This window comes from Acinonyx jubatus, chromosome E2 (genome assembly GCF_027475565.1).
Source record: "Acinonyx jubatus isolate Ajub_Pintada_27869175 chromosome E2, VMU_Ajub_asm_v1.0, whole genome shotgun sequence".
Lineage (NCBI taxonomy): Eukaryota > Metazoa > Chordata > Mammalia > Carnivora > Felidae > Acinonyx > Acinonyx jubatus.
The window spans coordinates 27,188,778-27,213,599 of record NC_069396.1 but is presented as its reverse complement, the minus strand read 5'-3'; the positions used below and the strand labels follow the sequence as shown (position 1 = coordinate 27,213,599).

At 47.6% G+C, this 24,822-nt stretch overlaps 2 protein-coding genes across 2 annotated transcripts in view; one reads left to right on the top strand and one right to left on the bottom strand.

The window, feature by feature from the left end:
• The window catches only part of CIAPIN1 (cytokine induced apoptosis inhibitor 1), a 16,781-nt gene extending 5,816 nt beyond the window's left edge, over nucleotides 1-10,965 (bottom strand). Inside the window, exons 1-5 of the mRNA XM_015074522.3 lie at nucleotides 10,824-10,965; nucleotides 5,021-5,196; nucleotides 4,410-4,562; nucleotides 2,879-2,955; nucleotides 1,031-1,199 (exon numbers count right to left, since the gene is read on the bottom strand). Coding sequence (XP_014930008.1) covers nucleotides 1,031-1,199; nucleotides 2,879-2,955; nucleotides 4,410-4,562; nucleotides 5,021-5,177 — 556 coding nt within the window. The 5' untranslated portion in view covers nucleotides 5,178-5,196; nucleotides 10,824-10,965. The remainder of the gene's footprint in view (nucleotides 1-1,030; nucleotides 1,200-2,878; nucleotides 2,956-4,409; nucleotides 4,563-5,020; nucleotides 5,197-10,823) is intronic.
• COQ9 (coenzyme Q9) lies at nucleotides 10,747-24,822 on the top strand. Its single transcript, XM_027075831.2, has 9 exons — nucleotides 10,747-11,065; nucleotides 13,631-13,799; nucleotides 15,180-15,315; nucleotides 19,518-19,660; nucleotides 19,944-20,028; nucleotides 21,512-21,616; nucleotides 23,340-23,495; nucleotides 23,757-23,810; nucleotides 24,137-24,822. Exons 1-9 carry the CDS (start codon nucleotides 10,762-10,764, stop codon nucleotides 24,170-24,172), a joined length of 1,188 nt encoding a protein of 395 aa, XP_026931632.2. The 5' UTR covers nucleotides 10,747-10,761; the 3' UTR covers nucleotides 24,173-24,822.

The following is a 24,822-nucleotide window of genomic DNA, read 5'->3' as shown; positions in this document are numbered from 1 at the left end:
TCGTTTCCACCCCCAGAACCTGGGGCTAATCATACTCCCTACACCTACTGCAGGAAGATCTGAAGATCAGAGAGAAAGTTGCCAAAAACCATCATAAATAGCAAAGCTTCTGACTCACGTGAACCTGTCACGTACAAGAAAATTGGCTCCAGAGCTGGTGGCGGTGGTGTAACACAAACCAGCTGCAGACACAAGCCTCACACCTCCCGGCTCTATCTGGGTCAGGGGTGGGGTGCAAGGAAGGCCCTGAAAGAGCGGGGCCCCGAGTCTGTGGGCAGGTCCTCAGATGGGCCTTGGGGGTAAGTGCATCTCCACAGATCACTGTGCAGCTGAATGCTCAGGCCTTCTGCAAGGCAAACCGCTCATCGAAGCCGTCCCTACCCATTCTGGAACCATGACTCCGAAGGCTGGGATTCCAGAGGATTTCTTAAAGATTTTGGCTGGCCAGTCAAAGCAGAGCAGTGTGAACGTACCTGTAAATTTTCGCATATTTCACAGCTGGGACAATTTCTCTCAATTCGGGCCTCATGTAATAGTGATCAGAAGGGTGAAGGGGTGGCAAAGGGCAAGTGCAACTTTCTGAGAAGAAATATGTTCACAAGTGGCTTAAGATCCTCAAAGTAAGAGAAGCTGACTTTACTAGCATGGAAAAGACAGGAAGAGGAGCAGGGCACTCTTAGTGGCCATGACCACCAATGGGAGATCTCCTGAGAATAAATGTCATGGTTCTGGGGTGTGGAAAGACTTTGTGAGCTAAACCACATGCTCAGGCCTCTAGAATCTGGAGGCCTCAGTGTCTTCTGGTGCAGAAGGGGTTGAATTAAGTAATACCTATGCATTATGTCAGATGTGGATCTGAATCTGCCCAGGACAACAGTACATTAAACATTCTTCCATTAGGAAATGACTGAAATTAAGGAAGGAGTGGTCCTCTAGAGACATCACTGCCTGTATTCAGATCTCTGGCTCAATGTCTCACATGTCCTTCTAGGCCCACCTGGACAGAACAAGGTCCTCAGGCCAGTCTTACCTGGAGGAGAAGACTTCTTGGCAATAGAAAGCTTCAGTTGACTAGAAGAACCCACTTCAAAGTTGGGTTTTTTGCCTGTGATGCGCACAGAGAGCAAGCTGTCACTTTGGTAACCCAGATGTTCCTGGACAGACTGTACCTCTTCGGGGCTCAAGGGTTCCCGCAGCAGCTGGAATTCAAGACACCAAAAGCATTAGGCCACACTCTTTCCACAAAATAACGTTGTACTATGTCTACCTATACAGGCGTCAAATACTCATTTCTGTGTACTAAGCATATAGTAGCACCAGATGACAGATGTTACCTCATGCCTCACATTCGGTTTCTCAGTGACCTGTCCCCTAGAGTGTCATTCCGTCTGTGTGCTTACTTTGAGCCAACCCTAAATTATTTACCAGACACCTGTCTATTAGGTCCAAGGCACTATGCCAGTCATTCTGCGGGTTATAATGATTATGATTATGAAGATGAATCAGACATGCTAAACAGACATGTTGAAAAGGATCACAGCCTACAGCAGGGAAACATGCCCACAACAAAGAGAGTGGAAATGAATTAGAGAAAAAGGACCATGCGGGAGGGAAATGTTTTCTTGGGAAGCAGTAGCAGACGATTGATAAAGGTAGAAAAAAATGTGGAAATGCCACCTCTCTGCCCAACAACTACAGAATGGTTGAATAAATCTTAGCCCATCCATAGCACTCAATATTGTCACATCATCATTAAGGATGAGGGGCAATGCACTGAAGGTGGGCAAATGTCAAAGATATTTAGGGGTGCCTGGGGGGCTCAGTCAGTTAAGTGTCTGACTCTTGGTTTCAGCTCAGGTCATGATTTCATGGGTTCATGGGATCGAGCCCCATATGGGACTCTGCACTGACAGTGTGGAACTTGCTTGGGATTCTCTCTCTGCCCCTCCCCTGATCGTGCTCTCTCTCTCTCTCTCTCTCTCTCAAAATAAATAAATAAACATAAAAAAAAGACATTTAAAGGTGGGGGGAAAAGCTAGTGACTGAACAATGTATATATACAACCTTATTTACACTTAAAAAAGTCTCTCTTACACACACGCGTAAATATATAAAAAAGGTCTTAGCCACACACAAAAAATGTGTTGGTGGCTTCCTCTGGGAAGGGAAGAGTGAGGAAGGCCTGCACGTCACTTTATGTTTATATGCTCTAGTATTGAATTTTGATGAGTATCTCTTATTTAGAATATAAAACAGAAACCCTAAACTAAGAAAAAAATAAGAAAGAGTGGGTGTAAAGAAACTAAGGCCCTAGGTCATGTGGCAAACAGGTGGTATTACCAGTGATCATGGTATAGCACTCACCTCTCACATAAGAAAACTTCAACATCAAAGAAGAATGTAGAAATATGAACACCTCCATTTAACCTCAGTCTTTCTACTGAACTATCAGAGATGGCATTCCCATCCCCACCCCCCAACCTGCTCCAGCCTCCCACCAAATATCTGAGGACGGTCCCGGTGCCTGTGTCGCTCTTGGGCCTAGGATTTGTGTCCATTAAGGGACCTGTGTTGCGCTCTCCCTGCCACTGTGGCCACCACCCCCACACCAGTACTGAGACTGGAACACGCTCCAACCCACATGGGTGCAAGCTGAGTCTCTTCAAAGGACAGGTGTTCCAGAAAGTTCTGTCTTTTGCGGCATCACGTATCTTAGACACAAAGCACTTCCCGGCTTGCTTCCTAGCGTACGCGACACTGTGCACCTCACCTTCAGGGCTGTTACTCCCCTGAGTTTCTCTGTACTGACTCACAGAGATCCTGGGTGTGGTCGCCCAAGGCTTCAATTCCCAGCAAAGAACGTTGTCTACCAACATACCTCTTTCACTTCCACGAGACCAGAAAGAGTCAGGGCTGAGCACAGCTTAGATGTCGTTCTCACTTTGCTACTGTTAACTGCCGAGAGGAAAACCCCAATTAGTACTTCATGGGACAAAGCAGGGAAAATAATAAAGGCTCCATCCGATTTGGGTCAGCAGCCAATAAAACAGAAATGGTGAAGGCATTCTGACACATGCTTTTGGTTGGTCAAAGTGCTCTTACCTGTGCTCTTAAGTGTCATATAGTACTTCCATTGTTACTGTTTCTTCTCACTCTTGGCTTCCTGGAAATACCTTCCAGGGGATGTTGGATAACGAGTGAGAAAGAGGCTGAGGAAACGTAAGGCACTGACGTTCTCTCTGTACACTTCTGGCAGACACTGTGTGCAGCCACCCGAACTCTACGTTCCCAGCAAAGAATGCTGGTCATCTGCGGTCTGCGTCTCAAATTTATACGTCCGCACAAACACCTCTACGCATTTCAAAATACATTCGTTCTCTTATTGTGTTTTAAGTTAAGTCATCACATATTGATGGAAAAAGTTAAAAAATTCAGAATTGGACGGTGTTTTGACAGCTTCACCACGGAGCAAAAACGAGAGGCTTTTACCTCCTGGATTCCATCATTAGTTTCACACGAGTCAACAAGACCACTCATCACTCCCAGACTTCCAGTCATTATTTTCTAACTTGTTATTCTGAAATAACTATAGGTGCATAGAAAGTTTTGTTTTGCTTTGTTTTAAAAAGGGCCGTTCGCCTCGTTCCCCCCCCATGGTAACATCTGACGAGATCGGGTGCATTCAGGGTGGTATGGCCGTAGACGCCCCTGCCATGGTAACATCTCACAACTATAGCACACCGGTGAAGACCAGGAAATTGTCACCGGGAGTCCACGGCGCTACCCAGATGTCACCAGTTTTACGTGAGCTTGCTTGCATGTGTGCAGCTCTGTGCAACCTTACCACGCTTGCAGCTCTGTGTGAGCACTACCACAGGGAGGATCCAGGATGCTCCATCACAAGGAGCCCTCTGACAACCCCTTTACCGCCTCACACATCCTCTGCCTCCCGCTCCTAACCCGTGGCAATCCTCAATGTGGTCCCCATCGCTATAACTTTGCTATTTCAAGCATATTGCATGAACAGAAGCACACAGCATGCAACCTTCTGAGCCTGGCTTTTTCTCACTCGGCACGATTCCTTGGAGAGTCATCCAAGTTGCTGCACGTATGAGGAGCTTATTCCTTTTTGTTGCTCCAGAGTTTTCCATGGTATGGACGTACCACAGTTTAACCAGCCAGCCTGTTGAAGGACCCAGCCATTGTCAGATGGGCAGTTTCCTTCTATTTTACTACCGAACGGATCAAAGGTCACAATTCCTTCAGGTGCCCTGCTTCAGATTTGTACAATCATTTACCACCAAGGAGAAGGATCTCCAAATGATACCTCCTACTCAGAGAGATGCAGTAAACATACCTAAAGATGGAACGCTGTTAAATTCTAGTCTTTCAAAGGAAGATTTCCTTACCTACAGCTGTCTCTACTGGCTCTTTCAGAAAGAGACATCCACCGGGCCGAAGGATCCGGGCCATCTCGGCCAAAATCTCAGCGCTGTGCAGAGTGGTGCTCCCAGGAATTACACCCGACAAAATAACGTCAAAGCTAGATTCTTTGTGGGCAGCTGAAAAGAAAGGAAGACTCTACTCAGCAAGCACCTGGGCCCCAGAGGCAATCTGCCAACCCCTGCCAAGCCCCCCTCGAGGGCTGCAGGCCTGGGGCCCTGGAAGAATGAACACCGCCCCCTCAAGCAAATGTTACGAGGCCACCATCACTAGCAAGAGGGGCAATGAAGCTGCTGTTCTCCCTCAGTCTTACTAATTTTGTATCCTTTCCTATGTTTAGGGAAAGGAGTAAAAAAGAAAGGTGGCTTAAAAAATGCGGAATATTTAATAAGAAACAACAGACTTCTACAAATCAACTACACTCTGAAGTCCACTGTATCTCAACTGAACAACAGCAGCGTGACCACCCACTGCTATCGTCTGCCACCCAAAACAACTCAGACATTGAGGAACTACACAAATGCAGCATCCCACCGACCCCTGCCGCCCTGCAAAGACGATGTGTGCAGGCACTCACACTGCAACAGCTGGCTGATGTTTTCCACAGACACCTGGCCCTCGTCGCCGGTTAACGTTCGAAGCTTCTCCACCAGATCTTTTAGAGCCTCCGCCGGGGATGACTGATCCCAGATCACTGCCACAAACTGGCCAGCCGAGACCCCGTAATCTGCCATTCCTGCAGTGCCGAGGGACCTACAGACGACGAGACAAAGGAAAGTCAAGACGGAGCAGAGACAAAAGCATCATTTAATCCATGAGGAACCATCAAATGTGGTTAGAATCACCACCTTAATTCGGACCTCTCGCCAGGGAATGCTGACCACATTAGAATATCTTCCTGTAGATGCTAGAGAGGTGAAGAAATGAACCCATCTCAAGGGATCATAACCCCAACTTTCCCAAACAAGGCAGGCTGCTACCCTGATGAGAGGCCTATCTTGGCAGTCAAGTTAGGAAGTTGAAGGCAGAAAGATTATTTCTGCTTTGATTTGAGACAACTCAGCTTGAACAGAATATAAAACACACAAGACGCTCATTAGGCAAAAGTAGGACTCAGTAAAGAAGGCCAATAAATGGGCAGATATAACCCAACCACAAGCTTAATGTTTCTTTAGAAAAAAGACAACATATTTTTTTTTTAATTTTTTAATGTTTATTTATTTTTGAGAGACAGAGGGATCCATTGTAAGCCGGGGAGGGGCAGAGAGAGAGGGAGACACAGAATCTAAAGCAGGCTCCAGGCTCCGAGCTGTCAGCACGGAGCCTGACGCGGGACTTGAACCCACAAACTGTGAGATCATGACCTGAGCTGAAGTCAGATGCTTAACGGACTGAGCCACCCAGGCGCCCCAGAAGACAACATATTTAAATTTAGCAAATTGAATAATGATATTTTCCCTTTCATCAAAATATGAAAATTCAATTCCATTGAATCTGCAATGATCAATACTACCTACTGTCTTTAACGTTTAATGTTAGTTACCCAGACTGTTCAAAACACTTAAAATACATTATCTCAACTGAACCTCAGCACAACCTTAAACTAAATATTCCCATTTTACAGCTATAAAACTGAAGCCATGGACTTGCCAGGTCACACAACTAATAAATGTTGTGAGATAAAGACCTGGAATTTGAAACCAAATCCATATGACTGTAAAGCCCATGCTTTTAACCTATGGAAATCCCCTCCCCCCACCACCTTGAGGCAACTTCCTCTTCCACTGGATACCGAGATGAGTCTAGAATGTGCTCACAATGAAATCAGGTCAGGCGATAGCATTCTACTTGGCTCCTCCTTTCTTTCTTAAACATTAATGCCACCAAGTTTCCAACCTAAAATAGCTCTAATAAATGGCATAAAGGCAGAAGCCGTGGTAGCCAGGTCAAGCATGGATCAGTGTTGTGCTGAACACTCCTGTCTTCTGCAGAAGTGGCTAACTCAGTCACAATTATGCCACCACAGGCACTCGGACTGAATTTAAGCCACGTCTACTACATTCTTCCGCCCTCAAAAATATTCACTTCAGGGGCGCCTGGGTGGCTCAGTCCGTTGAGAGCCAGACTTCAGCTCAGGTCATGATCTCGTGGTTCATGGGTTTGAGCCCCGCGTCAGGCTCTGTGCTGACAGCTTGGAGCCTGGAGCCTGCTTCGGATTCTGGGTCTCCCTCTCTTTCTGCACCTCCCCTGCTCGCACTCTCTCTCTCTCAAAAATAAAACAATAAAAACTTAAAAATATTCACTTCAAACGACCTGCTCCTCCACCTACAAATCTTAGCCAAATTAGCCTGTCATCCTTAAATACTATAGTACTTTGGTTTTGTCACTCACTTCCTAAAGAAGTTTATTTTTTAGGTGAAATCAAGTCATTCTTCTGGAATCAGGTCCTCCATAAATAATCTGGCTCCACCTGGATCTCCCACTTCTCCAAAGTGAATCCCTCCTTGTTCTATGAAAAACCTTTGCCTTTTTGCTTTCATCATACCTTTTATCCAATTGCTTCCATGTAAAATGTCCACTTCTTATTATCCCGACCTGACTGCAAGCCCCAGTAAAAAGGATGCCAAGTATTATCAGACAAGCAACATTCCTTAGTCACTGAATCGTTTTTAAATCCTTAAAAAGTACACAATAAAGAAATGAAACTTTTAAGCTTTTAACAGGCACAGGATGTTGAGGAAGAACTCCCGCAAACATATTTTTTTTAAGTTTATTTATTTATTGTGAGAGAGAGAGAGAGAGAGTGAGTGCATGTAAACAGAGGAGGGAGGGAGGAGAGAGGGAAGGGGTGGGGGTGGGGGATCCCAAGCAGGCTCCATGCTGTCAGCACAGAAGAACCAGCCAGGGAAAATAGGACCATGGATTGCTGGGCATCAGATTATAAGAAATAAAGAACTTGTTTCTAGAATGATGTTGGCACCAGGTTCTCTGCTGGGACAATAGAAAGTGACCAGCTCCCTGCCCACCAGCAACAACTACAAACCTTACACTGTACTCACAGAAAAAGCATCAAGAAAGAAAGAAGGTGCAAAAGTTTGTTAGAGCAAAACAAAAAGCCAGGTGTCTAGACCTTTTCAGCAACCTTAAATGGAGGCAGTTTCTACAGAGCACAGGTTTTGAATACAGATGAACTGGGCTTCTATCGACCACTGGACTGTCTACTTAGTACATGACCATGGGTTAGTTATTAGCCTCTTTTCCCATCAATAAAGAATAATAATCTCCTATTTTGCAAGGCTGCTGTACGAAGTAAATGAGAAGATAAGAATATGCAAAACATATTTCATGCAGATCCTCAGCAGGGTCTGCTGCACAGAGCTCAACAAAATAATATTCTAAGAGAACTCTTAGTTTTTGGTGGCCAGTTTATTTGCCTTTGCTTCAAAGAGTCCCTATAAAGCCTGTTCTTTCTCCTCAGCTATGACCACTGAGGACTCCCCAGGGAGAGATGTGAGGCTTCTTTCTCACTGTTAGAATCACACAGAAGAGCTGCACGTTATGACATCTTAGGCACTACTCCAGTGGGACTGTGTCAGCACATTAGAAGGATGTAAAATGCTTTGCGTTCCATATCCCCCCAAACTAATCTTCTCTGGCAAGAGGGAGCTCATAAAATACATTTACTAAACATTAACCCTCAAAACGCAGACATAGCCACCACTCTCGGCCAGCATTTTCCGAATAAAATGGGACACAACGTTCTTTAAAGTATCTAAAAGCCAAAGTGCGATACCTGTCATCGTCAGCGTTCTGCGTGGCTGTCAATCTGCCTTTTTAAAGCAACTCTAAGGAAAAAATGTCCGGCACCTAAGTCAACATACTTACAAGTGTGACTCAGTTTCATATCTAAAAAGAGGTGGAGTTGAAGAAGGCACTGTCACGTAACTGGCCTTGTTAAGCACTGCTCCAGCGCTGCCTGCTATACACAAGTGCCCGTGGCTCTTCTAAAATGCTACTGGCAGGCAGGGAAAGCAGATGTCTGAAAACAACTTCTGGAGATGCACTTGTTTATTTCTCAGGTACCCAATAAACATCAAATCTTGAGGCATTTGGCTCCTCTGAAGGATGAAGGGAGCCAAAAGAAAAAAAAGAAGATTGGGGCACCTGGGTGGCTCAGTCAGTTGAGCAATCGACTTTGGGTCAGCTCATGATCTCACAGTTCATGAGTTCAAGCCCCTCATCGGGCTTGGGCTATCAGCACACAGCCTGCTTCAGATTTTCTGTGCCCCCACCCCTCTCTCTCTGCCCCTGCACCCCCCAATAAAAACATTAAAAAAAAAATAAGAAAAGAAAATAAGATTGAAGTTTGCATACCAGTTCTTACCAAGGATCAATCCTTTTAAGTCAGGTGGCTAAAAACTTCTAAGAATACTGAAAGTTCTCAAAAAGGAAACATTTAAATGTAATGAGCGTGTGTGTGTGTGTGCACGCACGCACACACACACACACACACACACAGAGAAAAAGAGGTGATAATCGGCAAGAAAACAAGAAACTCAAAGGAAAATAGAAGACTGTCTCCGGACAATTAGGTATGTGTCAAGAATTAAGAATTTCAGGAAGGATACCCCAGAGCTAGAATTTCCACAGGAAAGGCTCATTTGAGGATCGGTGGACAGAACTCAGAAAACAAAACCTCACAGATCAGTAGTGTTTTAATGAAATCCAGAGCTGTGGATCTGAAATTTTAACATCTGGGGAGTAGTTCTGGCTCAGAAGGGCTTTCTCCACATCCAGGCAGGGGAGGGCAAGATGTTTTTGTTTTGTTTAATAATTTTTTTTAACGTTTATTTATTTTTGAGACAGAGAGAGACAAAGCATGAATGGGGGAGGGGCAGAGAGAGAGGGAGACACAGAATCGGAAGCAGCCTCCAGGCTCCAGGCCGGCAGCCCAGAGCCCGACGCGGGGCTTGAACTCACGGACCGCGAGATCGTGACCTGAGCTTAACCGACTGAGCCACCCAGGCGCCCCGAGGGCAAGATGTTTTGAAAAGACTAGCTGATAAGCATTGTGCAAAAGAGATACAAAGACAAGGGTCTAACTGCAAACACAAAATTTACAGAATGACATGTTTTGTTCCTGTCATCAGTTATTCCTAACATGGAAACCATGTACTTTTCCCTGTTAATATGAAGCCTTCCCTGATAACAGATATCACAGGGAGGCACTCTGCATTTACACTTCAGTTTAGTGCCTGGTCCATGACCTCCCTGAGTCATTCAGAGATCGGCACTTAATGTCAGAATGGACACCACCAACCTTTCCTAAACTTGCAGAGTCTACAAGTCACCTGGGGGCTTTGTTAAAATAAGATTCCTGGACTGCACCCAGATGTACTGAATCAACACTCCAGGAGAAAGACCTGGGTACCCAATTTATTAGCAAGCATCCTGGATGGTTCTTTTGATCTGGCAAGTTTGGGAAATATTAAATTATACTTCTGAAAAGATGACCACAGGCCCCAAATGGAGCCACTTGTGCTAAGCACACATCATCAACAAACTGAAACTAACAGCTAACTTAATTGTGGTTTCTACCTTCTCCAGGAATGTAATCTCAATTCAGGGGTCAGTTTGGAATTTTACAGTCAGCATTAGTAAGGTAATCTGCCTAACAGACCCCTTCTGTCCCCTTGCCTGAAATAATCCCCTCCCCCCATTATAACTTCCCTGTCTCACCCCCTCTGCCTTTAAAAAAAACCTTTCCTTTACTTGGGATGGGATGCTGCCCAATTCATGAATTGTTCGATAAAGCCAATTAGATCTTTAAAAGTTACTCGGTTACTTTTTTGTTATTTAATAACACCAACTCCACACTTTGGAGATTCTGGCAAGTCACTAGCTCAAAATTACAACCTGGGGGTTAAGTACCCCACCTCCCCCAAAGACCGAGGCTTCAGCTCCCCCAGTGTTTGAGACGAGGGCCTGAGGTCCAAGGTCACAACGGCTGGCTATTAGCAGAAGCGGGTCTTGAAGGACCCAGGTCTTGGGGACGCAAGGTCAAGGCTCCTCCTTCTCAGCGCGCTGACTTCGGAGCCTCAGACCTCGGGCCGGCAGCGCATGAGAGGAGGCAGCACGGGAAGGTCAGAAGCCACCACAGCGCAGGAGCCCGAGACAGGCAGGGCCGGCCGGCCCCCCCCCACCCATACGGGCTCCCCCGGGGAAAAGCCCGCCGTGCTCCCCTGGGAGATGGTCATGGCCCCGTGGCCACCGAGGGACGGGGCTGGGAATAGGAAACAAGAGGCTCCAGGGGCGAGGATGGGCCGGAAGGGCACAGCTGGGGAGACCAGGTTCCTGGGCCGCAACTCAACAACGCTCACCTGCCTCTCGGGGCTCGCTCCCGGCTTCTTCGCGGCAGCCGGCTTCGCACCTCCCGCCTCTCGCGATGTGAGGACTCTGCGGGAGTGCGGGCAGGACGGAAGTGGCCTTGGCGAGCTCCCGGGTGTCCGCCGCGTCACTGGCGGAGGCGTGCCCGCTTCCAAGATGGCGGCGGCAGCGGCGGCGGCGTCAGGCGCGCTCGGCCGGGCGGGCTGGAGGCTCCTGCAGCTGCGGTGCCTGCCCGGTGAGGGGGCGGCCGAGCCGGGGAGCGGGGAGGAGCAGGGAGGGGGCACGAAGCCGACCTGGGCTGGGTGCGGGGCGGAAGAGGCCGCCGTGGCGGCCCACGAGCAAGGTGAGGTGAAGGGCATCGGCGCGGAGCCGCCGGCGTCCAGGGCTCGAAGGGGCCGCCTGGCTGGTTTCTGCCCCCATTCTTGAGCTGTGAAGGGCAGGAGTGGCGGGGCGGGGCCTCTCTCCCATTTCACGAAGTTAACGGAGCCCCAGAGAGAGGGCTGTGGGTGCCCAGGGTCTCACAGTTCGGCAGTTGCAGCTTGGCAGACCCAGACCCAGTCTGTCGGCAAGTCCACCGCCAAGTCCCCGGGAAGGGCCACTTCAGGGTCAGAGTTGGTAACGGCCGCAGAGAGCCCCTAGTCCGTTGTTTCCTAAGTCGGTCATCTCCTCACTTCATTGATTCTATGATATTGTCCCACCTTTTCCACAATATAGTCAGTATTTTTGTTTATACGCCCAAGTTCTTAATACTAGACGTTTACTTAAAAGAGGTAGCTTTATATTGCTACTGTAAATGGACAACCAGTGTCACCTCCATAAATAGAATGTATACATTGATGTGTTAACATAAACATACAACTAATAAAATAATATTCTCCTGGATTTCATCAAATCTTGTGCCCCACGGTGGTTTCCACAGTCGTGCTTTGGGACCTCTCCCATCCTATTCGAAGTTTTATGAGTATTTGTTCCATTTTTTGTGTGTGTACAAATACTAAAATACCGATATTTTTACACCTACTGTTCTGTGTTGTGTTTTGTTTTGTTTTTTGAGAAAGAGAGAGAGAGAAAGGGAGAGAATCTTAAGCAGGCTCCAAGCTTAGTGCAGAGCCCGATGTTAGGGCTCCATCTCATGACCCTGGGATGGTGACCTGAGCCTCAACTAACTAAGCCACCCAGGTGCCCCTGTTCTGTGTTTCTTTTAACATCATCGTTCCCTGAGTTAGTCCATAGATTTCTTTTTAAAACACGAGTGTCCTTCTGTTGTTGTTAATACAAAACTCCAATCCAAATGTTTAAAGAAATGCCTGTGCCCCAGAATATCCACTCCTAGGTGGAGAAATGAAAGCATATGTCCACCACAAGGTGTGTACAAGTACATTTACAGCAACTTTATTCATGATAGGCTAGGCTGAAACAACCCAGGTGTTCATCAACAGACTAGTGTTTCTTAATGCAATACCACTCAGCAATAAAAAGTAGCAATTGATTTCCACAAAAATACTAATCAGTTAACAATATATTATGCAAAAGAAGTTTTGCACAAAAAGGATATACTGTATGATTCCCTTTCGATGAAATTCTAGGACAGGACAGGGTGGAAATTTCAGAACAGTGTAGGTGGGGGGGGGTGGGGAATGACCGGGGAGGAGCATAAGCTTTCTGGGGTGATGATAATATTCTTCACGTTAGGGGTTCAGGTTATGCAAGTGTACACTTTTGTCAGGACTCAGATTTGGCACATTTAAGATTTGTGTATTTCATTGTATATAACTACCACCTCAGTAAAAGACCAGTAAATAAATGTTGAACTCTGGTTAATGATATGCACGCAGAATGTGTGGAGCTGAAGAATACTGAGGTCTACAACATGCATGAAACGTAAGATGGATTGATGACGGGAGAGTGTGATAGATATGTAGAACCTAGGTGGTGGGTACACAGGTGTTCATGCCATAGTTCTTTCAACTTGTATGAAATTTTCTATAATAAAATGTTGGGAAAGAAAAAAAGGAGTATGAGCCTGGACTTTCCAAAGCCCTTCCCATAGTAAATGAGGTGTTGCAGGTGTTGCCAATGAGAAAACATCAGCATGAGAAAAACCCCACACCTGTGGGGTGCCTGGGTGGCTCAGTCAGTTGACCATTGACCATGCCATCCAACTCTTGGTTTCAGCTCAGGTCACGGTCTTACAGTCATGGGATTGAGCCACATGTTGGGCTCCACCCTGAGCATGGAGCCTGCTTGAGATTCTCTCTCCTGCCACTCTCCCCCACTCACTCTGTCTCTGTCTCTCTCGCTCAAATGAATTAAATGAGTAAGTAAATAGAGATTAGTGACCTGTGTGAAGACGCCATATAAATACTATAGGAATCAGTACTCAGGCCTCATTTCTAGTCCAGTGCTCTTGGTATAATATAACTATGTAGCAATTTCAGGTCATTTTCACTTTTTGATTGGGCTTCACAACACTCCCAGTGAGCAAGCAGATTCTTACTCTTAATTTGCATATTTAAAAATCATGCTCATTGGGGCGAAGTCCATTACCATACAGTGAACAAATGATAGCAAAAGGCCAGAGGCCAGGTCTTCGGTTCCCTGGCTCATGCTTTTGCCACCACATCATGTGTCAAGGTTGCCAGTTTAGCGAAGAGTTTTGTCTGGGACTCAATACTCGGATAAGTGGTTCTGGAGTAGACTCAGCCCTGCTTTTCCTCTCCCCATCCCTCACGCCATTCGGGGCATCAAAGAGTCTTCTCTGGTAAGTGTTCCTGCCTGACCAGCCCCGTTCTTGTTTCAGTGTCCCGTTGCCAGTCAGCCATGGTGTCACGTGCCTTCCATGCTTCAGCTGTGCAGCTCAAGTCTTCAGATGAGCAGAAGCAACAACCTCCCCCGTCTTTTTCTCAGCAACATCCTGAGACACACAGAGCAGAAGAACCCAAGCCAGAGTCCCCTCGTCCACCCCCCAGGTATGTATCAGGACCACAGTCCATCCATTTCTGGCCATTTTGCATGCTTGGGTGTGTCTGTCCTTCCTCTCTCCTCTTTATCCTCCTTTTCACCTTCCATCATTTTCTAGGCTATCTTTGAAAGGAAACTGTTGCTTTTTTATTATATTTTAATTGTGCCTGTACACTCTAAAATATCTAATCAAAGTAAAGAAGCTCATAAAAGTAAAGCAAAAATTACCAGAAATCACAAACCGTGAAAAAACTCTAATGTTTTTGCAAATGTCCTTTTTTGATGTTTTTTAAGTATACTCCATACGTAAATCTATATACTGTAAGTGATTAATTACACTGTACACCATTCCAGAACCTGTTTTTTCACTCAATAGTACATTTTTAATGTTTTCTCAGTCTGTATGATTTTCATGGTTGCATACTATGCCAGCAAATGGCAGTATTAAAATTTATTTAACCTATCTTGGGGCATCTGGATGGCTCTGTCGGTTAAGCGTCCGACTTCATCTCAGGTCATGATCTCACCGTTGGTAGGTCTGAGCCCCATATCAGGCTCTGTGCTGACAGCTCAGAGCCTGGAGCCTGCTTCGGATTCTGTGTCTCCCTCTCTCTCTGCCCCTTCCCCATTCATGCTCTCACTCTCTCAAGGATAAACATTAAAAACAATTTAAATTTATTTAACCTACCTTTTATTGATGAATATTTAGATTTCCTTCACTGCTATAAAAAATGTGATCAAGTGTGTGATTCTCTCAGCAGGGGGAGCATTGAATCAAAGCAGGTGCACATCTAAAATTTTGTTACATGTGTGGGACCAAATTGGCCTCTAGGGAGGTGAAAATAGTTTACGTTTCCATTAGATATTTTTTCTTCTTAATTCTGCCACTGAGAAGTTCTGCTAGCTCTGAAATTAGGGTGTTCCCATCATTTTTATGGTCTCCTGATTAAAGTGCTTCTCATTTCCATTCAGCAAATATGTTCTGAGGATCTCCTTTGTGCCAGGCCCTGTGAATACTACAACTGTTGTCCCTGTCCTCATGGAGTTATCGTTTGGTACAAATACAGATGAAGAAACAGTGTGCTAAGGGCTGTAAACAGAGAAATCCAGGGGGCTATGGGAACATTTGCCTTCCTATGACATGACCTCCTCACTCATGGGATCCCTTGTCTCAGTGACTGTATGAGAGGAGAAAGGTGATAGAATTTTTGTTCTGTTGGCATTGAAACATCAGTACTGGTGAAAAGTAAGTGTCTTCCCAGTGTGCGCTTAGAGGAGGCCCAGAGCCTCCGGTTTCCGGTCAGGCGCATTTTGCATGTTAGGCAGCCGGCAGTGAGATGAGGTATGCTGGGTTCCGTCCCCACGGGTCTGTTGGGTTTGGGTCTCAGGTACACAGATCAGGGCGGTGAGGAGGAGGAGGACCATGAGAGCGAGGAGCAGCTGCAGCACCGCATCCTGACCGCAGCCCTGGAGTTCGTGCCTGCCCACGGGTGGACAGCAGAGGCCATCGCGGAAGGAGCCCAGGTGTGTATAGGAGGAGGGGGGATGGGGACCGGGAGGGAGTCACACCGGCCAAAGCAGAGGGCCTCATGCTTTCTTATGGCCCAGCTTAGAGCCCCTCACTGCTACAGGATTGGGGCAGGGTGTGTTTTCCCAATAGGGTAAAAATAGCTTTATTTTTTTAATACAGAAAGATTATACCATGGAGTTGGTTCTTGCGAGCTAGGTTATAAAGGCAGCCCCTTAGGCATAGGTGTTGCCTATGATCACAGTTACCACGTTTCATTGACTCTAAGACAGCAGTGGTTGTAAGAAGTGCCATTATTTATGCATCACTAAAAAAGAAAAAATGCTACCTATTAAACTGGGGCACGTTGTTAATTGCATGATTCACACTGAATGTTTAAATGAAAAAGAAGGGGGGCATCTGGCTGGCTCAGTTGGTAGAATGTGTGACTCTTGATCTTGGGATTGTGAGTTCTAGCCCCACATTGGGTATAGAAATTACTTCAAAATAAAAATCATAAAAATAAAATGAAATGAAAAAATAGGTGCATCTTAAAATTGATGAAATCTGGTGTTTGAAAATGCAAGAGGGCACCATCTAGGAGACCAACACGCCTTGCTTTGTCAGTAAGACTGACGGTGTTTGCTCCTGCGTTGGCACAGATGGCTGCTTTAGATTAAGCCGTTGGCTCACCTGGAGGCCATGGTGCACAGAATTGTCAAGCATAGCCAGATACCGCCCTGTGAGAGCACAGTGAGAACAGAAAGCAAAGGATTTCCAGATTCACGTCTCCTACCCCAAGCTTGCGGGGAAATTGGATGGAAGGGTGAGCACGTTTGAACGCTGGCGAGAGCACAGAAACAAGGGTGAAGTACAGGTATGAGAGAAAGTGGCAAGATCCGAAGTCCAGAGCCCCTTCAAGGCAAGAATTAGGAGATCTGGGAAATGAGTGCGAGCACTGGCCTTTGATGTAATAGGGGTGAGGTTGGAGAAGACAGCTACGGGTTTAGTTTTTAGAATATTAAGGGAGTTCCCGAGGGACAGCTTCTGTTCCCTGTGAAGTAGGTGTGGTTGTCTCATGAACCTGAAGTTAAGGGTAAGAGGAGACAAAGGTTTGAGGGTGGCAGAGAATGTTAGAAAGAATTATTACAGGAAGTGGTGGAACAGAAATGTAACAGGATTTTTTGGAAAAATCTTTTTTTTTTTTTTTTAAAGGGAGGGAATCACTATATATCAAAGCTACCTATATTCACAGTCCTAGAACTTTTTTTTTTATGTCTATTAATTTTTGAGAGCGAGAGATGGAACACAAGCAGGGAAGGGACAGAGAGGGAGACACAGAATTCAAAGCAGGCTCCAGGCTCCAAGCTGTCAGCACGGAGCCGATACGGGGCTCGAACCCACAAACCATGAGATCATGACCTGAGCCAAAGTCAGATGCTTAACTGACTGAGCCACCCAGGCGCCCCTGTTTGGAAAAATCTTATACTGCATTAGTCTACAGTAACTGGTCTTTTTCACTGTGTCCTGTGTATATCTTCATTCATAGTGGCTGCATAATACCCATTGTATTTACTTGACTTCAGTTGATAAACATTTGGGTTGTTTCCAGTTTTTTAGTATTCTAAACCTATTTGTACAACATTTAAGTGCATTTTGAGAAATGGAGTTGCTATTTTGTGGTGTATCAGACCAAACAGAAACTACACCAGTTATTCAAATAGAACTTAATACAGTGAAGGGGGAGTGGGGTGTAAAGTTGGTAACCAGGTAACTGGCAGGATAAAAAGAAGCCCTTAGGGTATTACGGAGGTTGCCACAGGGTTTAGCTCCCATCTCCAGGGCTAAGGAGACAAAGGGGAAAATTGGACTTGTTAAAATGGGAGGCTTGAAGGAGAGTCCCTGTGGAGGTGAGGAGGAGGAGCTACTTGGCCAGTGGTGCTGTCTCTAAGTTTAGAGAGAGGGTCCCCTGGGTGATGGTGGCTCAGTGGAACCAGTTCTTTGGGTTCTGGGAAGGGTACAGACCAGCTCGGCCAGGGCCAGGCCACCAGAGGGAAGTGCTGCCCCTGGGTGAAGGCGGCTTCTGGGGAGATGCTCACGGAGCCGCCAGCAGACAGGACGTCCACAGGAAGGAGAGGGACCCTTCCTCCTCCTCTAGCCTCACGGTCTCCCTCCAGCGATGGGATGGGCAGAGCCTAACATGGAGCTGGAAGTGTGGCTTGTGGACTACGGCCCCTGCATCACAAAGCGGAGGCTGAGACAATAACTCCCCACCTGGTCCAGAGAGAGAAAATATGTTTTTTTTCCAAATATTTATTTAAGTCATCTCTACACTCAATGTGGGGCTTGAACTCACGATCAAAAGTCACATGCTGTGTTTCAGCCAGCCAGGAGCCCTGAGTGTGTATATTTTTGAGGGTGTTGTTACATACATAGTAGAGTCAGTATAGCCTGGTGGTGACGAGCTCTGAGTCTCAGTTTCCTCATCTGTAAAATGAGTGAGGATAACACCCACCAGCTGGAGTTGCTATGTGGCCGAGGCCGCAGTGAGATCGTGTGTGTCATGTGCTTAGCAGGGTGCCTGACACAGTAAACATCAGTTGCCATTAGTATTGATGTGGGTGCAAGTCTGTTGTGAATACTGCCAAATTGCCCTCTATAACTTCCACCAAAACAGAGGCACTTTCTCCACTCCCAATAGGAGGGATTTATAGTTAGTACTTTTTTTGTTCCTTCCCTTCCCTCTCTCCCTGGTGCTCTCATAGTTCTGCCTCCAGTAGATGCTCGATGATTGCCACGTATCAGGAAGAGCAAAGGACCATCGTGGCATTGTTAACTCCTTAACAACTCATAAAAGAAAATGTTTTGGGGCCCCTGGGTGGCTCAGTTGAGCGTCCGACTTCAGCTCAGGTCACAATCTCATGGTTTGTGAGTTCAAGTCCTGCATCAGGCTCTCTGCTGTCAGTGCAGAGTCTGCTTCAGATCCTCTGTCCCCCTCTTTCTGCCCCTCCCCTTCTCTCTGTCTCTCTCAAAAATGAATAAACATTTGGGGTGCCTCGGTGGCTCAGTCGGTTAAGCGTCTGACTTCAGCTTAGGTCATGATCTCATGGTTCGTGAGTTTGAGCCCCTGCTTTGGATTCTTACAGCCCCTGCTTTGGATTCTGTGTCTCCCTCTCTCAGCCCCTCACCCCTACTCATGCTCTGTCTCTCTCTCTCAAAAAATAAATAAACATTAAAAAAAGAATATATTTTAAGAATTAATAAACATTTATTAAAAAAAGAAAAATGTTTTTTGGTTTTTGGGTTTTTTTTGCTTTTTGTTTTGTTTTTTGTTTTTTTGTTTTTTTGTTTTTTTACAACAGAGAGGCCTAATTTCCAAGAGGTTTAGGTTAAGTGAATTGGTGAGGAAGAGCTGAGTGCTCTTCCCAGCCCCCTTTTTTATATTAGGACTCTGGGTTACAAGTGTCAGAGCTCAATTCTGATTGGCTGGAGCAGGCAAGGGTGTGTTCAGACTCATTTAATAACAAAAGTCTGGAAGTAGCTCCATTGTGCTGCTGGGAATCTCTCCATCCTGTCTGCTTTGCTTTCCTCTCTGTGAGCTTCATTCCCAGCAGGGGCTTCCCACGCAGGACTAAAAATGGTTCAGCAGCCCCAGTGGAAAGAGAGCACTTCTTTTCCGTGAGCACTAGCAAAAGTCCAGAGATGGCCTCTTAGGGCCTGGATTTGGTCATGTCCATGTGCCTGAGCTAGTCACTGTGAGCTCCAGTTATCCAAGTCTGGATCTCAGGCTTTACAGCACACCAAAGGGGGCGCCTGGGTGGCTCAGTTGGTTAAGCATCTGACTTCGGCTCAGGTCATGAGCTGGCTCCTGAGCCCTGCTTCAGGTGAGTGCTGACAGTGTAGAGCCTGCGTGGGATATTCTCTCTCTCTCTCTCCCCCCCACCTTCTCTCTCCGCCCCTCATGAGATTTTCTTTCTGCCCCTCACTCACGCCCTCTCTCTCTCAAAAAAAAAAAAAAAAATACACCAAAGGGTAGATGGAGGATGGAGGATTGCTGGTCAGCTTTACCCAAATCACATGGACCAGGGGTGAAGAATAGGGTTATCCCATTAAAAATCAAGCTGCTGTTACTGGAAAAAGAGGTGCTGGTGAGGAACAGACAACACATGTCCACTACATTTGTCTGCCACTTTTCTGTTTTCTCTGTCTCCTTTTGTAGTCTCTGGGTCTCTCCACTGCAGCAGCCAGCATGTTTGGGAATGACAGCAGTGAGCTGGTACTGCATTTTGTGACCCAGTGCAATGCTCGGCTCACTCATGTGCTGGAAGAGGAGCAGAAGCTGGTACAGCTGGGCCAGGCTGAGTAAGTCCTGTGGCATTTTTGCTCAGGTTGGCAGTTAAGGATCAGGGGGCTCAGGCCCCACTAACAGTCTCGGGAGGCCAATCCAGGCAGAGCCGAAAGAGAGGAGCATTGAGCAGCCCTGCTGCTTTGAGGGGACTGGAACACAGCTGCCTCTCTGTGACAGCTGTAGTCAGGCCAACATCAGGAGCTGGTGGGACCCTCCTCCCTAGCGCTGAGTAAGCAGGATAGCCCCGAGCCCATGCCTTTAACCCAGAGACCCACTCTTTTCTTTTCCCTCTTCCAGGAAGAGGAAGACAGACCAGTTCCTGAGGGATGCAGTGGAAACCAGACTGAGAATGCTGATTCCGTACATTGAGCACTGGCCCCGGGTACAGAGTCCATATCTAGGCTACAGGGCACCAATGCATTCGTGTTCTTAGTTCTCAGCACCTTGCACTCGGAGGACCCTGCACAGTCTTCAGAAGCTAGCTCATTAATCCGCACAGACCTGCGGATTCTCCGTGCACTTGGTAGAGCTAGGGAGTGTGGACTTGGGCATGCCAGAGGGAGTAACTGAGCCATCTGGGTCTCAGTTCCTAGAAGTGTGAGTGGCTTGCGTACTGGGTCACATCGTGTTGGCTCCTGGTGGCCTGAGTGTGCTACCAGGTCTTCAGTGAGGAGGAATCCATGGAGGAGATTAGAAAATGAGATTTTATTGGCCATCGTCATTAACAGGCCTGTCGTGTCCTGGATCTCAGAGGACTGGGATGTCTTTTCCAGTTGTTGATGTGATGCTTGAAAATTGGAGTATTCGTTCCAAGGCTTTTTTGTCCCCTTTCCTGAAGCTTCCTTTTTCCTGTTTCAAAGCATATCACAGTGTGGGCCGTTCTCTTAGTTAAGAAAATGGAGTCCAAGCACATCAGGAATGAGAGGGCAGCAGGGATCATCTAGTGTCCTCCACCCACTACTGAGCAATAGCGCCCATCAGTCAGTTGACAGACCTTGGAACAGCAGCGGTGCACCTAACCCCAGGCTGCCTGTGGAGGGAGTATCGCGAGAGCAGAGTCCTGTCCCCTGCCTGTGCTTGCCACGCTGGATTTTCAGACCTCTGGCCTGACTCATTCCACCTTGCAGTCAAAGCAGTGGAAGTGTGTGTATTGGGCCCTGACTGCCTTCTGACTCAGCACATTTTCTTCTGGGCTACTTCGATAAGAAAAAACTTTTCCAGCCGAGCCAGGGCCTCTGACCCAGCTCCCGCAGGCCACAGCCAGTGGAGTTTTGAGTTGGTAAAGTGACAAGACCTTGTACTCTCAAGAGTCGATGCCTGCTAAGGAAGCGTCTCTGGGTCGTGCTATTGCTTGTATTAGTTGAAGGATTTTTGGTTTCAGATACCAGAAACCAACTTGAGTTAAGCAAAACCCCAGGGAGGAATTTATTGTGAGGTTGCCATGGGGCATCAAGGGCAGGAATGCTGCTGGGCCCAGGGATTTGGACCTAGAAACTACCCCCAGACCCTCCTCCTAGCTCTGCTTCTATCTCCGTGTTACAGAATGGGGTGCCCTCCACCATCCTTGCTCTCAGTACTCTTAGACCACTCTAGACCCTCCGGCTGCCTGCATTCCCAAGTCCACGTGCCGGGGATGGAGAACCTGAGTGGGCCAGCTGAGGTAGGGGCCGCCCCTGGCTCCCATCAGCTGTAGCCAGGGTTGTCAGCTGCCAGGAGCTCACGCCAACCGGGCGGAGATGGTGGGTCTCAGCAGGGGAGTGGGCAGGCCCTCTCACATACCTCCGTGGAGAGGCGAGGCGCCGCACCATCCACCTGTGCTCTGTGTTCCCTGTGTGCAGTACCTGTTTCTGTCATTCTTTCCTCAGGCCCTCAGCATCCTCATGCTCCCGCACAACATCCCATCCAGCCTAAGCCTGATCACCAGTATGGTGGATGACATGTGGCATTACGCTGGGGACCAGTCCACTGATGTGAGTGCTTTCTAGGAGAGGCTTGGATTAAGCATTTCTTCGGGAAGTTTGTGAAAGGTCTTTGATCACCGAGCCTTTCAGTGGGCCTGCAGTGCCACTCCTGTCTTGGAAAGGAGAGACTAGGGACGAGGAAGCTCCCTCAACAAGCCATAGTGGGACCTACGTCCTCATTCAAGGATGCACTCTCGAGCCACAAACCAGTGATTATTCCCTCTGTCCCCTCCTGGTGACAGCAGCATCAGAGGGCCTGGTGACAAGGCTGCCGTTTTATAATCATTTCCCCTCAATCTCCTAAGACTCACATTCTGCGATGTGATTTCTCAGTGTGTGTCTTTCATGAGACTGATTTTATTTATTTATTTTTAAAAAATTTTTTAATGTTTATTTTTGAGAGAGAGACAGAGCATGAGCAGGGGATGGGCAGAGAGAGAGGGAGACACAGAATCCGAGGCAGGCTCCAGGCTCTGAGCAGTCAACACAGAGCCTGATGCAGGGCTCGAACTCACAGACTGTGAGATCATGACCTGAGCTGAAGTCGGATGCTCAACCGACTGAGCTGACTGAGCCACCCGAGCCACCCAGGCGCCCCTCATGACACTGATTTTAAAAAAGTGAACAGAACGCCATGGAGCCGCTGTTGCTTTAAAAAGGAACTCCTGGGGCGCCTGGGTGGCGCAGTCGGTTAAGCGTCCGACTTCCGCCAGGTCACGATCTCGCGGTCCGTGAGTTCGAGCCCCGCGTCGGACTCTGGGCTGATGGCTCGGAGCCTGGAGCCTGTTTCGGGTTCTGTGTCTCCCTCTCTCTCTGCCCCTCCCCCGTTCATGCTCTGTCTCTCTCTGTCTCAAAAATAAATAAACGTTAAAAAAAAAAATTTTAAAAAGGAACTCCCTCCCCCGAGCCCCTCCTGGCCTGCTTTGCCAAGAGATCAATTAGCCTTTAAACAGGCACCAGGATAGCTTCTGACTTGTCAATGCTGTCATATTTCTGGTAGGAAATTAAAAAATAAAAAGTATACCTTCATAAAAGAAGTTAATATGTAATGGTGCTCTGTGGAGTCCAGGCTGGGGAGGCGAAGAGCTACTCCTGCCACAGTTCTAACAAAGGACTTAACAAGCTTCCCCCATGTCGGAGGACACCACCAACAGAGCTGGTGGGAAAATGAAATTAGCAAAGAAATTAAAGGAATAAAACACAAAGCAGCTGAGTTAGTGCTCCAGAGAGCCATTTGCTGGGCCAGCCGGAAGTGGCTGAGGGACTGGAGCCCCTCGCTCCTCCTGGGTGTTCTGAATCCGTCCGTGGGCCTGTCTCAGCCCTCACTTTACTGGTGAGCATACCACGGTTTGGTCATAACTGGCTGACCAGAGAACCTCCCCAGAATTTAGGCGGCCTAAGACGCAGTCTTTTCACAGGCTTCAAAATGGATGCCTGTAGCAAAATCGCCTGGGATGCTAATCAGACGTCCAGATTCCTTGCACTTACTTCAGACCCCTTGACTCTAAACTCTGAGAAGTTGGGCCCAGGAGCTTGCATTTTAATCTCCCAGTAATTTTGTTGCCCAGCCAAATTTGAGAACACCAATGTCTTGCAGGGAAACAAATGCATCTGTGGGGAAAAGAGATCAGGAGGGACCCCTTAGTGCCCGTGGCTTTGGGTAGGAACCCCCAGATTTCCCCAGCCCACAGCAGTAGCAGTGACCCACCTTCCTGGGTGGGTTTCTTTGCAGTTTAACTGGTATACCCGCCGAGCTGTGCTGGCTGGCATCTACAACACGACAGAGCTGGTGATGATGCAGGACTCGTCCCCAGACTTCGAGGACACTTGGCACTTCCTGGAAAACCGGATTAATGACGCAATGAACATGGGCCACACTGCCAAGCAGGTAGTTGGGGCTAGCCATTTGGGAAGCCTCCTCACTAGGCACACCCCCCTCCTCCTGAAGGCTTGCCCAGGGAGTGTGCCAGCCATTTCCCTAAGAGCCATACTTGGGCCATTTGTGGTTGTGATCATAGGCTCTTCCTCCAATCCACAGGGTCCTCATGAGTCCCCCCGCCCCCACCCCCGGCCCCCGCTTTTGTCTTACCTGTTTCATCTTTGAGCTTGTACTGGGGGCTTAAGAGAGCCTGACCCTGACTCCTTCTAGGTAAAGTCCACTGGAGAGGCACTGGTTCAAGGACTCATGGGTGCAGCAGTGACGGTAAGTACTGTCTCACTCATCCCTGCCCTCCTCCCGTCCCCGTCCTGCCCTGTGACCCTTAAAACGTGTCAATGTTCCTGAATCTTTTAAACTAGAAAACTCCTAATAAGACGGACAATGATTCAGCCCCAGTCTCTGATCCTCAGTACCCCATCTCTTTTTTTTTTTTTTTGCTGCCATTAAAAAACATTGCTGATTCCCAGGCCCCTAGCATGTCAGATCTGTGGATCTTAGCCATGCCTGCCGCCTTGAAAACCCCAGTCTCTCCCACTGGAGTCCTAATGGCAGGGCAAGGCCTCATCATTCTGTTTCCTTCCCTGTATCAGCTCAAGAACCTGACCGGTCTAAACCAGCGCCGGTGAGCGGGATGGGGTGTGAGCTAGAGTGCCCAGAAGAAAATCTGCAGATACATTGAAAGGGCTTTGAAAGATATGAAGTGCCGCCCATGGAACAGGGTGTTAATGAGAAAACACTGAAGGACTCCTGAGTCACTATGACAGCCACCTGGAAACCACAGAGCACTTGATACAGCTGTAGCCTGCGATCAGGCTACTTCTTCAGTTCTAAATACCAGGCCAGGCCTCCTGATGCCTTTCTGCATTACCACTGTGTGACAAAAAATGAGGCTCTCATCCAAGCGTTCAAGCCACAGAAACCCGGCATGTCCCTATCTATGGTCTCACAGATACTTGATCATGTCTTAACCTTCCTAGAGTAATCTCTGGGGCTCCCAAATCAGAGTCAGGCTGTGAAACCTTTATAAAGTGGCAGCCCATCCCCAGCACAGCACAGACTTGTGCACACAGGTGTTCCTTGCACCCCTCCCCTTTCTGGTGTCCTGAGATGCTGCACCTGGGAACCCCTCAGAAAGCTGCCTCACTTGAGACTGGTGCCTGCTGGACAGTGGTGCCCAGCCTGGCCGGAGGCGTGAACCCAGGCCGTTGTCGCATTACACCAGCATGTGTTGTAGGGTTAAGAGTCTGTACAAATAGTAATAAATATGTTTGAAGCA

Bases quoted from the DNA above. Each gene is read 5' to 3' on its own strand.
- COQ9 (XM_027075831.2), top strand. From the start codon at position 10,762: ATGGGCCGGAAGGGCACAGCTGGGGAGACCAGGTTCCTGGGCCGCAAC. The intron at 19,661-19,943 runs GTAAGTCCTGTG...TCCCTCTTCCAG, and splicing joins GTACAGCTGGGCCAGGCTGA to GAAGAGGAAGACAGACCAGT. The intron at 23,496-23,756 runs GTAGTTGGGGCT...GACTCCTTCTAG, and splicing joins TGGGCCACACTGCCAAGCAG to GTAAAGTCCACTGGAGAGGC.